The following is a 19687-nucleotide window of genomic DNA, read 5'->3' on the forward strand; positions in this document are numbered from 1 at the left end:
CGAAGTTTGCACCTCCAACCTGGCCGAAGAAACTCTACTCTACTCTACTCTACTCAATCCGTCGGTAAAGTCCTTGTGTGAAGGAAGCAAGATGGACCCAGGTTTTAGCCCTAGGCTATGGCCACATAACTCCTACAGGGTCAGCCGAAAAGGCAGAATCAATGCAAACCTTCCTCTTGGACTAACCGTGCAGCAGCGTTACCTACCGGTTTGGTGGTGAGCTGCAGGTCAGGGGTGAAGTCAGTGCGCATGTGTCGGTCCGTCAGCAGAAGACCCAAGCTCGAAAGACTTGACCCTTGAAGACGGCAGTCTCAGCTGAAACCGGATTAAGTTTCCTTGGGGTCGGCTGAAAAACTCCTCGATCAAGGGACAAGGGCAGAGGCGCACTCTTGTTTTTCCAAGAGAGATCTTTTTTTTTTTTTTTTCAACGCCGAGGGAACCACCATAATAATTTCTGGCTGCTGTACAAGTTCACGTCACTAGAACTAAAAGCTGATGAGGCATCACGATTTTATCGGCCGGGCGAAATATAATGTCTGGCGGGAGTCCTGCTGCAGATAGAAGCCTGCCCGTCAGCAGTTATGGCAGACACAAATATCACACGGCTAGCTGGGCAGAGGGAGACCGGGGTAGGTGTTCAAAACAACAACATGCCAATTATAGCTGATCGTAAAATAAGGGTGTAACGTTATGTGTAATTATGGGGAGTAGTGGTAACGTTACAACAACAAATACAGAAACATTAGGATAGGTGTGATGTTATGGGAAGTGCTGATGTACCGAATGTGTACAACAAATTGAACAATAACAAATACAGAGGGGAAATCATACAGGATTAGCCAACAGCTGATCATGTCATAAATAATTAACGTACAACGTATAACTGTAGGTATTATCATCTCAGGGCAGGTATGTTGATTCCAAACAACACAATCATCGCAATGAGATGTATTTATGTGATATAATTGTGTTGTTTAGAAGATGTTTTATGATGATTTGACAGTTATGTAATGTTATGTGATAACTGTTTGTTTGTTGGTAAACTGTCGCACAAATATTATGATAACTGGGTAATAGGAATGTGGATACATGTATTTCTGTGATAACTGATAAGTGGAGCTAATGCAGTAACTACGTTGTTGAAATGATGTGATAACATGAAGCTGACATGTTGAGATTGATAATGTGATATCTGGTGAAGTGGGGTATTTATGATAACTGTTTGATGTGATAACAGTTTTTATTTTCATTGACACAATAATTGATTTATATGTTGGGATGATGGCTGATAACTTCTGTGCTAAGATGATGTAATAACTTAAATGTATTGAGATACTGTTTTAAATTTTAGCTTGAGCCTGGTTTCTAAGTTTCTAAGGTATTTGCAGTGACTTCTCACCGCAAACTCATCACATAACCCAACAAACATCATATGCTCTATTGGATTGTTTCAACCGTAAATTTAAAGATACTGCAAATACTTGATTATCACTGTTAAGAGCTGAAACCAGGGTTCTAGCCAGCACCCGTCATTCCATCATTTGACGGAATCTTGTTGCAAATGATGGCAACATTTTTTAGATCAACCTTAACGTACAAGAATGTCCAAATTTGAACGAATTGACAGAAGTTTGTACGAGGTGACAGAAAAAAAGACTCTTTGTAGGATCTTTCTGTCAATTGGGATGATGGAAAAAAATTTCAAGCTAGCGAACCCTGGCTGAAACGTAGTTGAATTTCCAGTATTATGCTAACTGTTTTGCTTGCTTTTCTGTCTGTAGGACAGGGCACGTCTCCGCTTTGAGCGTTCCCTGCAGGTCTGTCCGCCATGGGTGCAGCGGATGGGACTGGAGGCAGAGCTATCGGTAAGGTCATCTCACCTCAGCCTGTGTTTACATAATCACTCTGTCTGGAGGTTATTGACCCCCTCCAGGCAGGCAGCTAGGAGTGTGATTTAGTCAGGCTAGTCTCACCTAAGCATGATATATGTGTGTCTGTGTGTGTGTGTGTGTGTGTGTGTAGATCTGTATGTGTGTGTGTGTGTGTGTGTGTGTGTGTGTATGTGTGTGTCTGTGTGAGTGTGTATGTGTGTGTGCATTTATGTGTGTGTCTGTCTGCATGTATGTGTGTGCATCTAGATCTGTATGTGTGTGTATGTGTGTGCATTCTGAGCAATCACAGTCATTTCATTTTCCTTTTTAATTGAAATTGCCTTGGGAAAATTGCTTTTCCATATTGACTTGAACCGGCCACTTTTACCTTTTGACATGGCCTTCATTTTTATATTGTCTATCATACTGCTAGATTTAAATGTACTTTTAACACGGCATAACTTATGGCTTTTTTTTTGTTTTGTTTCCTTTCACCAGGGCCACAGTGGCTGTGTCAACTGTCTGGAGTGGAACGAACAGGGCACGTAAGTGATTACCTGTTAAACAGGTGATAAACATGCAGGATGGATGGGTGATAACTTGATAAACAGGCGATAAACAGGGTGGGTAGGTGATACATGTTACTTGATAAACAGGTGATAAACAGGGTAGATAGGCGATAACTTGTTAAGCAGGTAATAAACAGGGTGGATGACAAAAACCTGATAAATGGGCTGGCCAATTGATAACTTGATAGATAGGTGATAAAAAGGGTGGGTAATTTGTAACTTGTTATACAGTGTTAAACAGGTGATAAGCAGGGTGGATGGCAAAAACCTGACCAACAGGTGATCAACAGGGTGGATAGGTGATAACCTGACCAACAGGTACTGCTTGTTTAAACCTGCCTGTCCGGGTACATTTCTACTACATGGTAACTTTTTGATAGATGACTGATAACTTAACTCATGTTTCTACCTGTTTCAGTTTGCTAGCCAGCGGTTCAGACGACCTGAATGCCATCATCTGGCAGCCTCTGGTCCACAAGCAGCTCTGCCTGCTACGCACAGGACACCAGGGCAACATCTTCTCTGTAAAGGTGAGAGTGAGACATTGGCTAGTTGTCGCACCTTAACCTGCTCTTAATGTTACACTTTTACCCCTGCAGTCAGGAAGACTGCTTAGGCCAAGTTAGGGAACAAAATCTGGTCTGTGTGGACAGGTGGTCACTATGTATAGACAGAATTCTTAGTGTTTGTGTCAATTGGAAAAATTATCTAAGGACCACCAAAAGGTGTTCACGCTGGTCAGTCGGTCCTAATGTAGAGTTGCTCACATTACCCCAAAGAATACTATTAGGTAATAATCTATAACTGCTCACAGTTGATTTCACTGTAAATTTATTCCTGTTTAATACTAGTTCCTCCCGAGTTCTGGAGACAGGATTGTTGCCACGGCGGCGGCGGACTGTAAGGTGCACGTTCACGACATCAACACAAAGGAAGTGACGCAGATATTCACGTGCCACACGGGCAGGGTGAAGCGGCTGGCCACAGCGCCCAACGTGCCTTACATGTTCTGGAGCGCCTCGGAGGACGGAACTATCAGGTAAGGTGGTAAAATCACTATAAACATTTTACATTAAACAATACCACAAAATTGATAAATTTTGTAATTTAACTACTCTCCAAGCAGAGGAGTGGGTCCGGCTGATTTTTGACGTGTTTTTAGGCATTTTTGTTTGGCTTTCTACTTTGTCATGTTATTTTTTGTCTCACCAGATTGATAGAAAAATCAAAGATTTTATGTACCTGACATGCTTATCTTCTGCAGTGCCTCAGTTTACTCTCCAAGCAGAGGTTCAGATTCGGTTGGTTTTTGATGTGTTTTAGGCATTTTGTTGGCCATGGACATAAAGAAAACAGGACAAAATAAATAACCCAACAAAAACGCCTAAAAATCATGTCAAAACTAGCCGAAGCCTAGCCTCTGCTTGGAGAGTACCTCGGGTAAGGAGAAAACTTGCTTTACATCGAAGCAAGAAACTGGGAGGATAGAGCATAATATAACAAAACTGATCCACAGGAGAAAAACAAAATATAGTTTTTTAATTCTGTATAAAAACCACAGTATTAAGCATGTGACGAAAACACAAGGAAAAACAAACATTAGTTTTTTCAAAAGCAATTTTTTTTCAAACAAGAACCAAAGTGGCTAGCATGAAACTTTTTGTATGTTTGTGATAAAATCTAACCTTTACTTCTGTATCAACACTATGCAATGTGTTGGACTGTTGCTATTTTCAATCTTTTTTATTCCCAAACATCGAACACAAAAAAGGGACAAAACAAAATGGCGGCGGACTCCAGTTATGCAACTTATGATATCCTGACCGCCACTTGTACAGCATTGAAAATAAAATATGTACAAAAAATACAAAAACACAGTTCAAGACTAGATCTATACATAAGTCCAAACTCCTTGACCAAATGGCATTTGTTTCTTCAGTTGTTTGTTTGTTTGTATCATTATTGTTGATGTTTGTTTCAGGCAATTTGACCTGCGGATGTCGTCGAGGGACGCCATGATCCTGGTCGACCTGACCCAGTACTGCGGCACTAGTGTCGAGGTCAAGTGTATCTCCATCAACCCTAGACGCCCGGAAATGATGGCCACTGGAGCCAACGACCCGTACATACGCATGTACGACACGAGGGCGGTGACGGCCCACCGCACGAAGCACGCCGAGCGGAGAAGGGGAGGGTTTCACGGCTCATCGGAGGCCGAACTGAACCTCCCAGCAGGCTGTGCACAGTACTATGTAGCAGGTACAAGACCCTTTGTGCATTGTATTTGTAGTTACTGATTCTTACACTACCCTTCAGTACTACTGTAATCCAAGCCCATCTTTATATGTAGCAGTTTCTTTCTGTGTATTACTACTTTTCTTAATGTCCCATCCCCTCATAGAATTGAAACTTGTTTCTGTAGTAGTCTTACTGTTATGCTTAGGTCACATTTCCCAAGCGGGGCCCGGTCCGGCAGCTTGCGGGAACGACAAATATGATCTAAAAGACAACAAAAGACACAAAACGTAAAAAAATTACTACTAACTATGAATTGTGTATTTTCTTGATATGTATTTGTTATTTTTCGTTTTCGCAAACAGCCCGGGCGGGCACTGGCTTTGAAATGTGACCCTAGCATAAGCCTGTGCCATGCCTTTTCCCTGCCTTGTTTTCCTTACCAGAGCATGATGACTTTTACTCTATTGTTCTTTCACACCACAGGACTATAAGGGTGGGTCATCTTCCCATTAAACAACTTCTTGCTATCCTACTGTCCCCAGGCCATAGCAGTTCTTAGTGTACAGTTCTTGTTCATTTGTCTTGTACTTGCCAGGCCTTACTGTACTATTCTTCTTGTCCTTTTCTTCATGTCCTGTTCTCCCCAGGCCATAACGTCGTGTGGCGCAACTGTAGAACACGCGGCTGTCAAACAATGGGTCCCGGGATCTAATCCCAGGTGTGCCCAGAGACATGTCCGAACTTGCGCCCCGACGTTGTGCCCTTGGGAAAGGCACTTAACACGACTTTCCTCACTTCACTCAGGTGTAAATGAGTACCTAGCTCATCTAGGGTTAGGGACGTCCCTCGGATAGGACGTTAAATGGAGGTCCCGTGTTTGGGGAGAGCAACACCCCGCGCACGTTAAAGAACCCACCACACCTTTCGAAAAGAGTAGGGGCATGCCCCGGTGTGCGATGGACCAAATCTTACAGTCCGGTCTGGGATGACATCTTGAAAAGGTGATAGTTCACCTGTTATGTCAATCCTTCCACAAAAATGTGGTAAATCAAAATAAATAAATAAACAGTGTTACTGTCCTATTGTCTTCCCAGGCCACCTCCCCATGAAACAGAGCGACTACCAGAGGAGGTTCCGGACGCTCGTCTCCACGTACGTCACGTTCAGTCCCGATGGGAACGAACTCCTGGTGAACCTGGGCGGGGAGCAGGTCTACCTTTTCGACGTCATCCGGCCGCGAAAGCCACACAGGTTTCAATTGGGGGACTACATGCCTGCGACGCTACAGCCCCATGATAATGGGGTGGTCAGTAAAGGTGGGTTAGATGTACATGTAGGACCATCGTAGAAAGTTTTGTGATCTCGGAAGTTCTACAGCTCTTGACAAGGGGGCGAGTAAGAGTTTTAACTGGGAGACTGCATACCTGCGACACTACAAGTTAGTAAACGTAGGTTTGATGTAGAGCAAGTGTGGAACTTCTGTGTAAGAACGTTCTATGATTTGAGAGTACCCAAATGTTGTAGTAAAGGTGGAAAATTATGCAGCTCTTGACTTTCTTTCCTTATGCTTTTTGTATCAATATTTATTCATCTGTTGCTGTTGACACCTTGTATTTTTACCACTGTTGTTAAAGAGCTTTTTTGCTGTGTTTTCAGCCCACCACAGTGTAGCCCACGCAGCTGCCAGCACCAGTAATGGAGTCACTAATGGCATCGCTGCCAAACTGCACCACACCAACGGTTTCAGCCTGCTGGAGGGCAAGCAGCAACCCAGGTAAGCTCCAGTCTATAACCCACGGTAACACAACATTAACCCATACTAACTTTGACCCACACCAACGGTTTCAGCCTGATGGAGGGCAAGCAGTAACCCAGGTAAGCTCCAGTCTATAACCCACGGTAACATAGCATTAACCCATAGTAACTTTAACCCACACCAATGGTCTCACCCTGCTGGAGGGCAAGCAGCAACCCAGGTAAGCTCCAGTCTAGAGCCCACGATAACACTAACTTTAACCCATGGGAACAACCACCCACACCAGCTATCCTCCATGGAGATGAGATAAACATGCTGAAAGTCACTCCATACAACTGGATTAGATTGTGGAGAAGATTCTCCATTATTTTTCATATTTCCAGGCAAGTACCTTTTTTAATTGAATCATTGTAGTATTGTCTTCACCTTATCAACATATCAATTCAGAGGTTTGGATAAATAGCTGGAAAACTCTAAATTCTGGTTCAGTGTCACTGACGAAAGACAGCAGATACTGTCAGAAACATCTGACCATTTACAAAATTATCCACAGTTGCTTGAGTGACTCATACGTAACTTTTTGCCTAGTGAATTTAAACAGTTGAGACTGTTCTGTAGCTGTGTAGCTGTCTCTGAGAACAAGTCCCTTGTTCTTTTCTTTTCCAGGACGACCCTCAAGCCAGTAGGAAACCTCCCTCCCCGAGCTGATGCTCTTAAACTCCGAGCCAACGAGGTGTTCTGTCGGCAGCAGTTCTCCCTGGCCATTGCGCTGTACAACCAGGCGATTCAGCTGTCACCCAACTCGGGCATCCTGTATGGCAACAGGGCAGCTGCCTACATGAAGAGGGGATGGTGAGTTGCCAGTTTCAGTATCTAGATGATGAAGCAGTACTTGCTCTGTATAAAATGTATCTGTGTTTATTGTTTGTAGGTGAGATGTTGGAAGGATGGCAACTGAGACAATCTGATAATCGTTTTGTAATTTTGGCATGACAAAAGAGATGTGCCCAACCTAGTAATATACCATCTCCTTATAATTACCTCCCATTGGTATTTTGTATCTTAGCAGGGCATGGCATTCATGTGGAGTAACCTAGCAGCATTTTAGAGTTTTTGTGTCTACTGTTGTTTGTATTTAGGAACTGAGACATCTATTCAGCACTACGAGACTGCCACACGGCACTAATGTTTACTGTTTATGTCTATGTTTAGGGATAAAGACGTCTATTTGGCGCTTTGAGACTGTTACGTGGGCCCTCTTCACACTGTTTTTAATGTTTGTATTTACTGTTTGTGTTAACTGTCGTTTGTGTTTATTGTTGTGTTAACTGATGTTTGTGTTCAGGGACGCATACATCTATTCAGCACTGTGAAACTGCCACACAGCACTGTTATTAACTGTTTTGTTTTTTGTTTGTGTTTATTGTTTGTGTTTAGGGATGGAGACATCTATTCAGCACTGAGAGACTGCCACACAGCGCTGTCCATCGATCCCAACCATATCAAGGCGCACTTCCGGCTGGCGAGGTGTCTGCACGAGCTGCAGTGGACGAAGGAGTCGCTGGACTGCCTGAACCAGTTCCGCGGGAGGTTTCCGGAGCACGCGCACAGCCAGGCCTGCGACATGCTCGACAAGGACATCAAGGCCTCACTGTTCTCTAAGTCTGACCATGGTAAGGATTCATACGGACAGCAAAGCCACATGTCTCTACAAGTTTGACCAGGGAAGGGCTCAAAAACTGATGTTGATAGGGCAGAAAAGCTGTACTCTCCAATCAGAGGTTGGTGGGGAAGATTGTGATGTTTTTATCCAATGCAATGTTTTTGTTGGTGGGGAGAACTGACAATAAAAGGGGGATAGGATAAAAAGGTCACAATCTTCCCCACCAACCTCTGCTTGGAGAGTAAAAAACTGATGTATTTGGTATTGCTCACTTAAGAAAACGTTAAACATGTACAGAGTAGGAGGTGAGGTTTCCAAAGTACCTGGTTTTCTAAATCACTTTGGTTTGCCTTTTCTGCAGATGAAGATAAAAGTACAAAGTCCGACACATCGCCCAACCGGAGGAGACAAGGGGACGCCGTGTCCGAAGCAGAAAAGACGCTACGGGAAAAAGCCTTAGATTACGAGACAAGATTCTGTGGACACTGTAACACAACCACAGACATCAAGGAGGCCAACTTCTTTGGAAAGTAAGAAGTCTGAGCAATTTCCTTACCATGAATGATTGAAATTTAGTTCTAAAGTCTTCTTCTGATGCCAAACATAACAATGGGCAGCAAGTTTCCATGCTGTTTCTGTTACAAGATTTGGATGCATGCATAGAGAGGTTGCTAGCCCCTCCCTCACTGAGATATGTATTTTCATAAAGCCAGCATCATACACCAGGAAAATTGCTTGCCCAATGAGTCTATGACCTCTAAAGTGCATTATTGTTAGAGATATCTACGATGTCCTCTTGATCACTGGCCATTTTTTAGGGATCGGCCAATGTTTGCAGGTCACAAACTAAGGCCCATTTGACGTGAGGGGGGATTTTCAGGCCAAAAATATGCTCTTATAGTGATTTTTAAATTCGGCAAGGTTCTCAGGTGATCAATAGATTCATCCAAATGTAATTGATAGTGTGACATTGGCTTAATGGTCAGTTATTTTCCTGTCCTGCAGTAATGGTCAGTACATCGTTGCTGGGTCAGACGATGGATCGTTTTTCATGTGGGAGAAGAAAACGACGAACATCGTCCGCGTCCTGCGGGGCGATGACTCTATCGTCAACTGTCTGCAGCCCCACCCCAGTCACTGTCTCCTAGCAACCAGCGGCATCGACCCAGTGGTCCGACTATGGAGCCCTAGGCCAGAGGTACAGGACAGAGCATTGTTTTGTTTGCTTCTTACATTTGTAGTTTGGTCCTACTGAACATGTGTCAAACTTCTTTTCTTATCTTTTGTGCTTACTGAGTTATTTTCTAAACAACCAAACGTCTGTATCTGCAGACGTTTCGGTAACTCTTCAGCTACCTTTCTCTGGGCATAATGGACTTCATACAAAAGATATAGAACTTTAGGTTCTGAATCTATCTCTGTATAGCACATATAACCCCCCCCACACACACACACACACACACACATTCAGTGTAAAACACCAGCTGCAGGTTGTGTAGCAAAGAACTCAATATGCAGTGATTTACTAACATGATAAAACTATTTACGGATGCTGACCAGTTTGTTTGTTTGTCATTCAGGATGGGTCAAATGAGGAGCGTCTGGTGGAGGAGATGGAGTCCGCAGCATTGGCCAATCAGAAGAGAATGAACGCTGACCCCCTGGAGGTCATGCTGCTGAACATGGGGTATCGAATTACGGGCATCTCGGAGGGGTCGGATGACGAGGCTGGGGACGGGCCTGCCCAGTGTCGGCCTAGCTGATCCTAGCAACACACATGCACTCATACACGCACACGCATACACAGTCATACACTGTATGCAGGCATGCACACACACGCACACACACACACACACACACACACACACACACACACACAAACACATACTGTACATACATACATGTACATACCTATGCATACATACACATGCCCACATACACGCACTCACACATACACACACATGCTGCACACACACACACACACAGACATACACACATACATACATACATAGACACACATATATGCAGGCACACACAGCATGTACCCACACATATACACATATGTACATGCACATACACAGAGCTCTGTCTTGCACAGCATCAGCCTAGCTGATCCTGGTGACCTGTACACTTGCACATGTATGGACACACACACCCAAACACACACACACACACACATACACACACACACACACATAAACACACACACACACACATGCACACAGTTCAGACCTACCAAGTGTTGGCCAAGCCGACTCTTGCAAGGCTGCAGCTGTGAGGACTTCTGTGTTGCTAGTTTTGTTTTCTTGTCCCTTCTATGCCATTTGTAAAACTATACAAACCTGTTGGCATTATTTTTGTAGGATGACGATCATTTTCAGACAAACGTAAGAAGTCCCAAAAGATCCTGGCTCAGAGAAAGCTGGGAAAATCAACTAGTTTTACTTTGGTGTAAGATACCTAGAATTACTGGTAATTTATTATGGTAGAATGGGGAAAAACAGTACAAGATTTTTTTAAGGAAAGGGAACAAAATTTCATTTTTTACTCCTGGATCCTAAATCCTATACTTTGGGTGATAGCACAGTCCAATCAACCAATCAGGTAACATGACTGTATGACATCATCATCCAACCAGCCTATCAGGTCGCATGATGTGAACTTAAACTTCATTGCAGTCCCACCAACCAATCATAACCGGTGATTTCAAGACCCCACCAACCAATAAGGCCCACCAACCCACCAACCAATCAGACACCATGATGTCACCATCCCACCAACCAATCAGACCCCATGATGTCACCATCCCACCAACCAATCAGGACCTAAGACATCATAACCCCACCAGCCAGTCAGGCATCGTCACTACACTACCGATCAGTAGCTTGAAGTCTGAGCTGTTCCCTTTTGGTGCATAGCTCCCTTAAATTTGCTATAACTTATAAGTTAAAAAATAGTTTGAAAAAAAGGATTTCAGGTCCTGAAGTCCAGAAATGAATTTTGTTCCCTTTACTCTAATAGAACTAAGACAGACCAAATAAGACGTAGGGTCTCTCAGGATCCTGACTTATTTACCTTGTTTATGTGGTAGAAAGCCAATAAAGCAACTGGTCTGAAAACTACCCAGTGTCTTTATGCTTGATTCACACACTACACGACAGAAACCAAACTTTTCCAAGAACCCAATGCTCCCTCCCCACTTGTATTCAAGTTACAACAAAAATATCATGTCATTATAGTTTTCCACCATTCTCAAGTCCAAAAGTACCGAAGTAAGTCCTTCCTCAGCGTTTGGTATCCAAGGTGCCCTCGAACTAGATTTCTTGGGCTTAAGTTATGTCAGCACTTGCAATCCAGTGAGCTGGTGAGCTGGCGACTTCAGCACTAGATATCGCGACCTGGGAGTACCTTTCCCACTGGAAAACCAGTTAGGATCAAAATTCCACACAACCAAGTGCTGAGATTCAGCTATCTGTATGGCGTGTCATTCCAATGACGGGGTAAGATTCAGCCATCCATAAGTTGTGTCAATCCAATGACACAAGGTAAATATCAGCTATCCGTACGTTGCGTCATTCAGGAAGATTCAGCTATCCATGCGGTGTGACGCATGAGAAACTCGACCCACAGTTCACCCTTGTTATTTCTGGCCACTTAGGACATATTGATTGGATTATATGGATAACATCCGCGCATGCATCAATTTTTGTCCATTTAAAAAATACTGTAATTCATAAAATGCAGCTGCAAAATGAGAAAAAACATGCTGTGAATTGCAGAAAAATATTTCAGAAAACGGATACTAATGTCATAGAATGCCAAAGTCAATTCCGAATTAAAAAAAAAGTTTTGAAAGAAAAAAAATGAAATAGCTATAATACTTTGTGTTTAGCTTTGTTCATCCTTCCCGACCTCATAGATTTCATGATGAATTTTTTTTTTTTTGCCAAACTTTCTTATTTGTATGCTCGCATCAGTTTTGGGGTCCCCGGAGGATGTCATCCATACAATCAAATCAACATGGCCTTACCTACTGATTTTCAAAAGGACGTCGACTGGAAAGGAATGACCACAATGATTTAAGATTCCGGGAGGATTGATAAAAAGACTTCATAGTGTATAGTTATACCCCGAAATTTGAGATGTTCACCTTTTTTTTTTCGGTGAGGCACAGAACTTGTTGATCACCCCAATACCTCGTAAATGTTACCTTGCATATCACGTGCAGGCCACGTGATGCCCAAGGCTTAGACAAAAACATAAAACCGGTTCGCCAGGTCTTCTGTTATCTCCGTCTTTGTAGTACTTAAACCATGTGCACTGCTCGAAAATCGGGAGGTCAAACCACTAAATATCGCACACGGTTGTTATTCTTTTTCTTCCTTAGTGTAGTGACCTAAGGCATTGCTACATATCCAAGAAATAAAAGATACGAATTTGACATGCTAAAAGCCCATACTGCCGATAGATAATTTGTCCCACAATTTCAGGTGTCGGTCTGTATCTGTGTCTTTATTCATATAGCCGGTATAACCGCCATTCAGCGTAACACACCAATTGACAATTAAGGTTTGGGGACGACCTTACACCATGTTCGCGCATGCGTTTGCCCTCGGTGCAGGCAAGAGAGTTCTATCGTCCGTGTTTGGTGAAGTTAAGGAGGGACTAGACGCAATGTTGGCACAGGCACCGCCTAAAACTGCCGGACTCCCGGACGTTGGGGGAGAGAAGTTCTCAAACTACGAGTTTCCCTTCGAGAACCTTGTGTTAGAAGGGGGAGGGGCCAAGACGATCGCACACATCGGTGCAATCAAGGTGGGTCTGTGCAACACTACACAGTGGTTTAAACATCTGACCTCAAGTTGTTTTTCTGTGTGTAAAAAGGACAATTAGTGACACCACGTTGATAATTAGTTGCGAGTAACTGATGAGTTACAGTTGTCCAAGCTTGCATGGCTGACTGCAGCAAAAATACTGAACTTTGTCTAACCTATATCCGTTCTATTCTTGCTGGTAATCGCAACCAAGATGTGCAGAAATAAGCTTAGCAAATAAAAAATGACAAGTAGAGTCTACAAAACTTAATCATGGTGGTCCACCAAAGACTCGAAGGTCCCTTTTCCCTAAGGTGTCCCTTCTAGGTATTTCCGGGTCACTGCTCTTTTTGTACCAGTCCTACAGGTACAGTACTAGTACACTACAAGTTATATGTAACGTTAATTTTACTCGTGTGCCTCCATTGCTCATACCATACCGCTAGAATGTACAGAATTGTGGGCTTCAGGTCGAGGTCCAAATTTTATGAGTCTGAGGTGTGAACTCCGTAGACAGGCACTACTAGTCATTATATCTCTGTTTCCGGTTGCGACCTTCAGAACGTATGTGAGACGTAAATAAGACGTGAGCCACAGATAGAGAACTAGATAAGCGATCTATCGACGACTGATAAGGACTTACAGTAGATTATGGTTAAATGCAACGCTAGAATAAAATGCATTGTTGATGAATAACATTTCATGGCTTGTATAGGCAAAATATAATTTTAACCCAAAATTGATATTTTTGGATTACTGGTCAATAAACTAATAAATTTCATGTAGTTTTAAGTGCCATGGTTGTGTTACAATAATGAAAACGATTTCTTTATTTAGGTACTTGAGGATGCGGGACTTATGGAACAGGTCCAACGTTTGGCGGGAACCGGCGCAAGCGCAATCCTGGCAGGGTTGTTGTCCCTTGGTATGACGTCAGAGGATGTACTGGACCAACTGAGACATGTGGACATGGACAACACAGTGCTGGGTACGAGAATCTTTTGATTCGTCGTTTTTCTTACGAATGTTGGGCTTGTTTGGAAACACCGTTTTGCATAATATGATTCATATATCACCAGAGTGTTCTAAGGACGACATTGACCTTGCTTTTCTGATTTGTGCAATACCGTTGTGATACAGAATGCAACTTCAAAACATCTTATGAGTTTCTAACCACTCTCGTTCCCAGACGGACGTTGGTGGTTGCCATGGAAAACCAAGTACGCCGGCATGATGTTCGACATCCTCTTCAACTACGGCGCATGCCCGGGCACGAAGTTCCTCGACTGGTACGGACAGGTGATCGAGAAATACCTGAAGAAACTTGGAATGCACCACCTGGGTCTGGACAAGGACATCACCTTTGCTCAGGTTGGTTCCTGGCATCTTTGACCATTACGGTGATTCCAGTCACGTGACTGTGACGTCATGTTGTGACCGCCATGTTGGTTGCTTAAAGTTGTGCGTCGACGATTTAGAAATGTTTTAATCAGCCATTTCCTTTCTCCTGACTGCTTTCACAACTAAAGAGTTACAGAGCATGGGCCTTTGAATTAGTTATATTCGATCATTGATCGCTAAGTGATAAGCGAACTGTTTTTTGTGTAACCGTCCGTCAGGTGTACGAGGTGTTTCGGAAGGAGCTGTGTGTTGTGGTGTATAACGTGCAGTTTGGGAGGGAGGCCTACTGTCACGTGAAGACCACGCCCCTTCTGAAGATCCGGGAGGCTGTGCGCATGTCCATATCCACACCAGGTGACTAAGATTTCCATAACGACGATACCTCTCTTCCTCTTCGCTTTGTTGTTGATCCACTTTTATTTTCAATGTTGTTGTCTTTTGTGTAAAAAAAAAAACTGTGCGGTATACTGTCGTATTTCCTAGACAACACACGAAAAGTAGTGACTTTTAATGATTGCCACGAAGTGCTCATTGGTTAGGACCAGTAAGCCTTTCTCATAACCGGCGGAAACGTGCCACAAAAAGTGTTTTCTGATAGGATTTCTAAGAAAACCTGTTTTATGTCCAGTTGTGTTCGAGCCTTACACGCTGCCCGGTGGCCATCTACAATACATGGACGGAGGCCTGTACACGAACTTCCCCATCTACTGCTACGACGGTGAGTAGCATTGTCAACCTATCATAAACATGCAATGTTATAGACCCTTTATTATTGCTCCCTAGGGGTAGTACAGAAATTGTAACTCTGCATGTAAGATGCCAACTAGTTTCATATGTACATATTTTGAAAAGGAACCTTTTGACATTTTTACCTGTAAAATCGCATCGATCTTAATCGTGCCTCAGAACTGGAATTCTTCATGTCTACTGCCATTCACGCATGCTTACCATACTATAGTCACACTTCACATTTAATTCTACATAAGCCATCTAAAGTGCATAGCGTAATATCCAACTTAAGCTATATATATGATATTTGATCCTAACATCATCGATATGGTGCAATAGGCTGGTGGCTGTCCATGGACAAAGACAACACCTTCCTCCAGCGGATGAGGAAAGAGGTGGATAAGGAGAAAGTCAAGCGATTCTTCTACCCGGAAAACAAGCAGGATCGCTTTAAGGGCGACCAAGAGACAAGAAAGAAGACTATTGGTCTACTGATGGTAAGAATCAGTGACTAGGAGAAAAGCCAATATGACATTTTGCTTAATGCCCCTGTCACACATCAGTAAGATCGTTAGACTGACGAGTTTGAGAGCTCTAAATGACATTTTTGGCATGCAATGATACGCCCGGTATTCTCTCGATTATCACTCGATTTCTATACTCGATAGAAGAGACAAAACAAATATGAAAGCCCGACAAAAACGCCTAAAACACGTCAAAAACCTGTCGGAAACCATACTCTGCTTGGAGAGTAGATTTTTAGAGATCGGCCGATGTTATGTTACGTTTTCAGGTGAAAAATACGTTCGAGTCTCTAATCGCGATTTTTTTTAATTCGGCGACCTAAGTAATCAACAAATACGTATGACCGAAGCTCGTCAACTGTATGACAGGGGACTAAAGCAGACGTAAACATTCAGTAGTTGTAGATTGCGTGATTTGATTTTAGGTTTAAAGGCAGTACGAGTCAACGTTTTTAGTCTCTGTTTGTTCGTTCGTGCTTTTTTTTTTTTACATATGACCTCTCTACCATTTCTTTTTATTACAACATTTATTAACAATACATGATGGCGACAAAGTCATTAAGTATCTGCCTTGTCCTGCGACAGTTCTCCGAGAACGACCGTGAGCCGTTTCAGGATGACTTCCAGGCGCGACTCGACAAGCTGGGCAGCATGGACCCTTACTTCAAGAAGGAGAGGCCTGACACTGAGAGAGCAAGGTTAGTGTTTTGAATATATGTCAACACTACAAGAACCAGGTTCCGGACGTTTCTTGCCTGCATATTCAATGTAGACGGCGCAAAGAGTAGTCCCTGACCGACCCTCATAGGTTGCAAACTGTACTCCTATGGCCGGCTCTTCTGGCATATCATACAATCCGTTTGACGCTTGACCAATTTCTACTATTTTTGCAGCAACTTATGGAGTCTGGCAGAGACTACACAAAGATAGTTAGAAAGCATCTTTTTTTATCATTTACTCTCTTTCTTTCACGTGTTCACTTCACACCAGCTGCAGGGTAGCATACTGTAAATGCAGAAATGTTCGCGGGGTTTTGATTTTGCGGTAGGGAGAAAATGGAGTGTTCGAGGTTGAGTTCGCGTTTGAAACAATAGTAGCGCTACAGTCACACAGTGGAACGACTTTTCGTGATGGTTTTTAGTTCGCGATAAAGAGTTCACCGCGAAAACCGCGAACATTAAACCAGCGCGAACATTTCTGCATTTACAGTACTTGGAATTTTAAAGAAGGACGTATTGTCATTGATAATCATTACATTGATGTACATGTATATGGCTCATTGGCATTGGTAAGGGTAACAATCAGTGCACATGTAACCTGAAACCGATGGAACGGCTCTGGAAACTATATCGACTGAGGATTAACGGAGAGACGGGCCGTGAATATAAACACTCCTTGGACACGGCCCGTCAGTATTTTCCACTGATCGTGAGATGTGTTTGTAGGGTCTACACCAAACAACAGTGGGAGAGTAAGAAAACACACGACGCCTCCATCGCCAGGTTTAAGACGATGCTGAAGCTGAAGGAAGAGAAGATAGACGAAGTGCTGAAGCTTCCGTCGGACGAACGCCTGGAACGCTTTCTGGAGGTGAGAAAATGCAGCTATATGTATATAGATCGTCACAAGTAGAGTTTAAAAAACAGCAGGTTTGCTGCAAAAACTACCCTGAAATGGAGCTGTGGCATACTATGGAAATCATTCAGCTCCACACAGGTATTTCAAGGCAGTTCGGATGGTATGTTCGGGTAATGATATCGCTTCTACAATCTATAGTAATGAAAATAGTAGGCAGTGGTACTTGTAAAGTATGTACTTCTAAAGCATATACATAACTGTCTAGTTCATTGGCACTCTTCATTTTAGTCTTAGATATTGTCTGAAATACCATGAGAGAATTATTTTGAATCTATGTGTTCGTCCAAGCTCTTTACTGACGAGGACGTAGCCGACATCGCCACGACTCGAGAGGGCGCCTTCCATGTCCTGTTCGTTGACAGCACTGGTGAGGTGAGGACAGACCCTTAAAAGTCTTAAAACATTTTTGAAATACCCTATAGTTCCCTGGTGGTTTTATTTGCAGTACCATTCCTTGTGCAGATGCAGCTAACGTAAGTCTTTGAACTACTAAGTAAGTACCCTCATCAAAAATATATATTCTGAATAACAGAAAAGAAAGGAAATGCAAGATTTGTTGATGAATCATCACGGTAAGCCATTTTGCCACCTTTCCTCAGATAACTGATCAGAACGTCACCAACATCTTTGAGAACTGGGCGGCGTTCCAGCTGACGCGGCAGGAGGTCCTGCGGGAGAAGCCGGTCAGCTCCCCGAGACAGCTGTACGGGCAGCTGATGGACTTCATCGGGAAGGGACACGCTCTCACGGTGGGCAGGGGTGCGGGTGGCGGTTGTGGTGGAACTTCTGAAGGTGATGGTGGCAGTGAGCAACCCGTATGCTAGTTTATAGATGTAGGGAATGCGTGTGTGCCTGTATATGTGTGTGTGCTGTGTGTGCGTGTGTGTGTGTGTGTGTGTGTGTCTATGTGTGCCTGTGTGTGTGTGTGTGTGTGTGTGTGTGTGTGTGTGTGCGTGTGTGTGTGCCTGTGTGTGTAGTATGTGTGGTGGCTATACGTGTCTGTGTGTGTGGGTGCGTGCATGTGTGTGTGTATGTGTATGTGTGTGTGCGCGTGTGTACGTGCTTGCGTGCGTGCGTGTGTGTTGTGTAGTGTTGAGGATATGAATCTATAAATCTATAATAGAGATATTCCAAGTGATTTGCAAAAGCAAAATGTATCAATAAGCCCACCATCCTTTCCTCGAAGGAGGATGACGTGAAAAGATGTGTCGGCATTGACGTGGACTATGTGGACATGCTGGACTTGGACCTGACCCTGGACGACCAAGCCTTTCTCATGAAGGTGAGCTGACAACAAAGTATAGATGAGTTTCATATTCTGAGGTATAGTCACTCGCTGAATCACTCACACCGTTGAGCTCGCTTGCAACCGTTCCCTGGCTGTGCCTCTCCATTTTTTGCCTGTCCTTCACAACTTCAGGCACTTTATAACATTTGAATACAATCAGCGATAGTCGGATCGGTTTCACACGTCGTGTTTCAGATGTGTTTCTTATATCAGTTGGATTGTGCTTGTTGGTGCATAAAACGACCCCCTCTGTTTTTCATACATTCCAGATAACTCTGCAAATATGGTGTTTTATGTTTTAACAGTGCATTCTAGTCTATTCAAACTAAAAGTACGTCCATTTTACAGCAAGGAGCGGCGGCAACGATTGCTTTCTTAAGGCAATACGTGGTGGACAACGACCTTTAGTACGGCTGCAAACACCAAACAAGAGGGAACAACGCATTGATGACGTCACTTGTCATCATGGAAATACCTATGTTTTGTGATATGCTTTAAGATAGACTGTTTTCATACCGGACCTTTTAGAACTCAGACCTCAGACCAACGAATTAAGCATGCTATCAGAAAGAAGCCGGTGTAAATCTTTAGATACTATTAGTTGACTATGTCCGATGTTGTAAGTATATCCGTTACACATTAAACGATCATAGTACACTTAAGATTGCGTAACATAAATTAGACCAGTAGGAACCTTGCATTAAGAGGTCATTATATGAGATATCAATGACCGGTGGTATGGGGAAAATGGAGTCTTCTCATTGGTCGACGTCATATAGGGTTAATGACCCGCCCTGAGGTGAATACGGTGTTATAAGGCATTATTTCAAACTAATCAATCAATTTCAGAATGAATTGAGTTCAGAACGACTTGATTAATGGTTTTCAACAAAATTATTTTTAAACTAATCGAAACAAATAACACAAGTTGTTCAAAGTATAAAAGTCGTATCTTTGCAAAGAAGGCTATTGTAGCATTTCCACATGAATTTTGTAAATGAGGCCCTCATTCGCTTGATTGATATCTAATAATGTCTACATTTACTTGAATTGTTTATTATTGTAGTCCCATGACACAACATACAAAGGCAGCCTATTGGCTGAATTGAAGTATGTCTTACAATCAGTCTAAAAGCAAACAGATATACATACAGCAAAACATCACATATCTTAATTAACAAGACTCAATTTCAAAT

At 43.0% G+C, this 19687-nt stretch overlaps 2 protein-coding genes across 3 annotated transcripts; both read left to right on the top strand.

The window, feature by feature from the left end:
- The first annotated feature begins 227 nt into the window (after positions 1-227).
- Positions 228-11219, top strand: LOC136435819 (WD and tetratricopeptide repeats protein 1-like). Its single transcript, XM_066429538.1, has 13 exons — positions 228-629; positions 1782-1865; positions 2370-2416; positions 2859-2970; positions 3292-3479; positions 4422-4699; positions 5773-5994; positions 6335-6452; positions 7101-7286; positions 7872-8107; positions 8459-8627; positions 9103-9295; positions 9678-11219. The coding sequence occupies exons 1-13, from the start codon at positions 582-584 to the stop codon at positions 9858-9860; spliced, it is 2064 nt and encodes a 687-aa protein (XP_066285635.1). The 5' UTR covers positions 228-581; the 3' UTR covers positions 9861-11219.
- A 1079-nt stretch (positions 11220-12298) lies between these two features.
- On the top strand, positions 12299-19153 carry LOC136435839 (uncharacterized). 2 transcript variants are annotated; one of them, XR_010755976.1, is made up of 12 exons: positions 12299-12912; positions 13749-13899; positions 14101-14282; positions 14531-14666; positions 14941-15030; positions 15381-15538; positions 16151-16263; positions 17011-17155; positions 17492-17575; positions 17803-17995; positions 18390-18485; positions 18840-18867. XR_010755976.1 is itself a non-coding variant. In XM_066429555.1 (12 exons), exons 1-12 carry the CDS (start codon positions 12688-12690, stop codon positions 18897-18899), a joined length of 1590 nt encoding a protein of 529 aa, XP_066285652.1. In that variant the 5' UTR covers positions 12536-12687; the 3' UTR covers positions 18900-19153. The 2 variants fall into 2 exon arrangements, 1 of the variants encoding a protein (XP_066285652.1); XM_066429555.1 differs by having other exon boundaries at positions 12536-12912; positions 17803-17952; positions 18840-19153.
- The last annotated feature ends 534 nt before the right edge of the window (positions 19154-19687 follow it).

Source organism: Branchiostoma lanceolatum, chromosome 1, assembly GCF_035083965.1.
Source record: "Branchiostoma lanceolatum isolate klBraLanc5 chromosome 1, klBraLanc5.hap2, whole genome shotgun sequence".
In the NCBI taxonomy this organism is placed as follows: domain Eukaryota; kingdom Metazoa; phylum Chordata; class Leptocardii; order Amphioxiformes; family Branchiostomatidae; genus Branchiostoma; species Branchiostoma lanceolatum.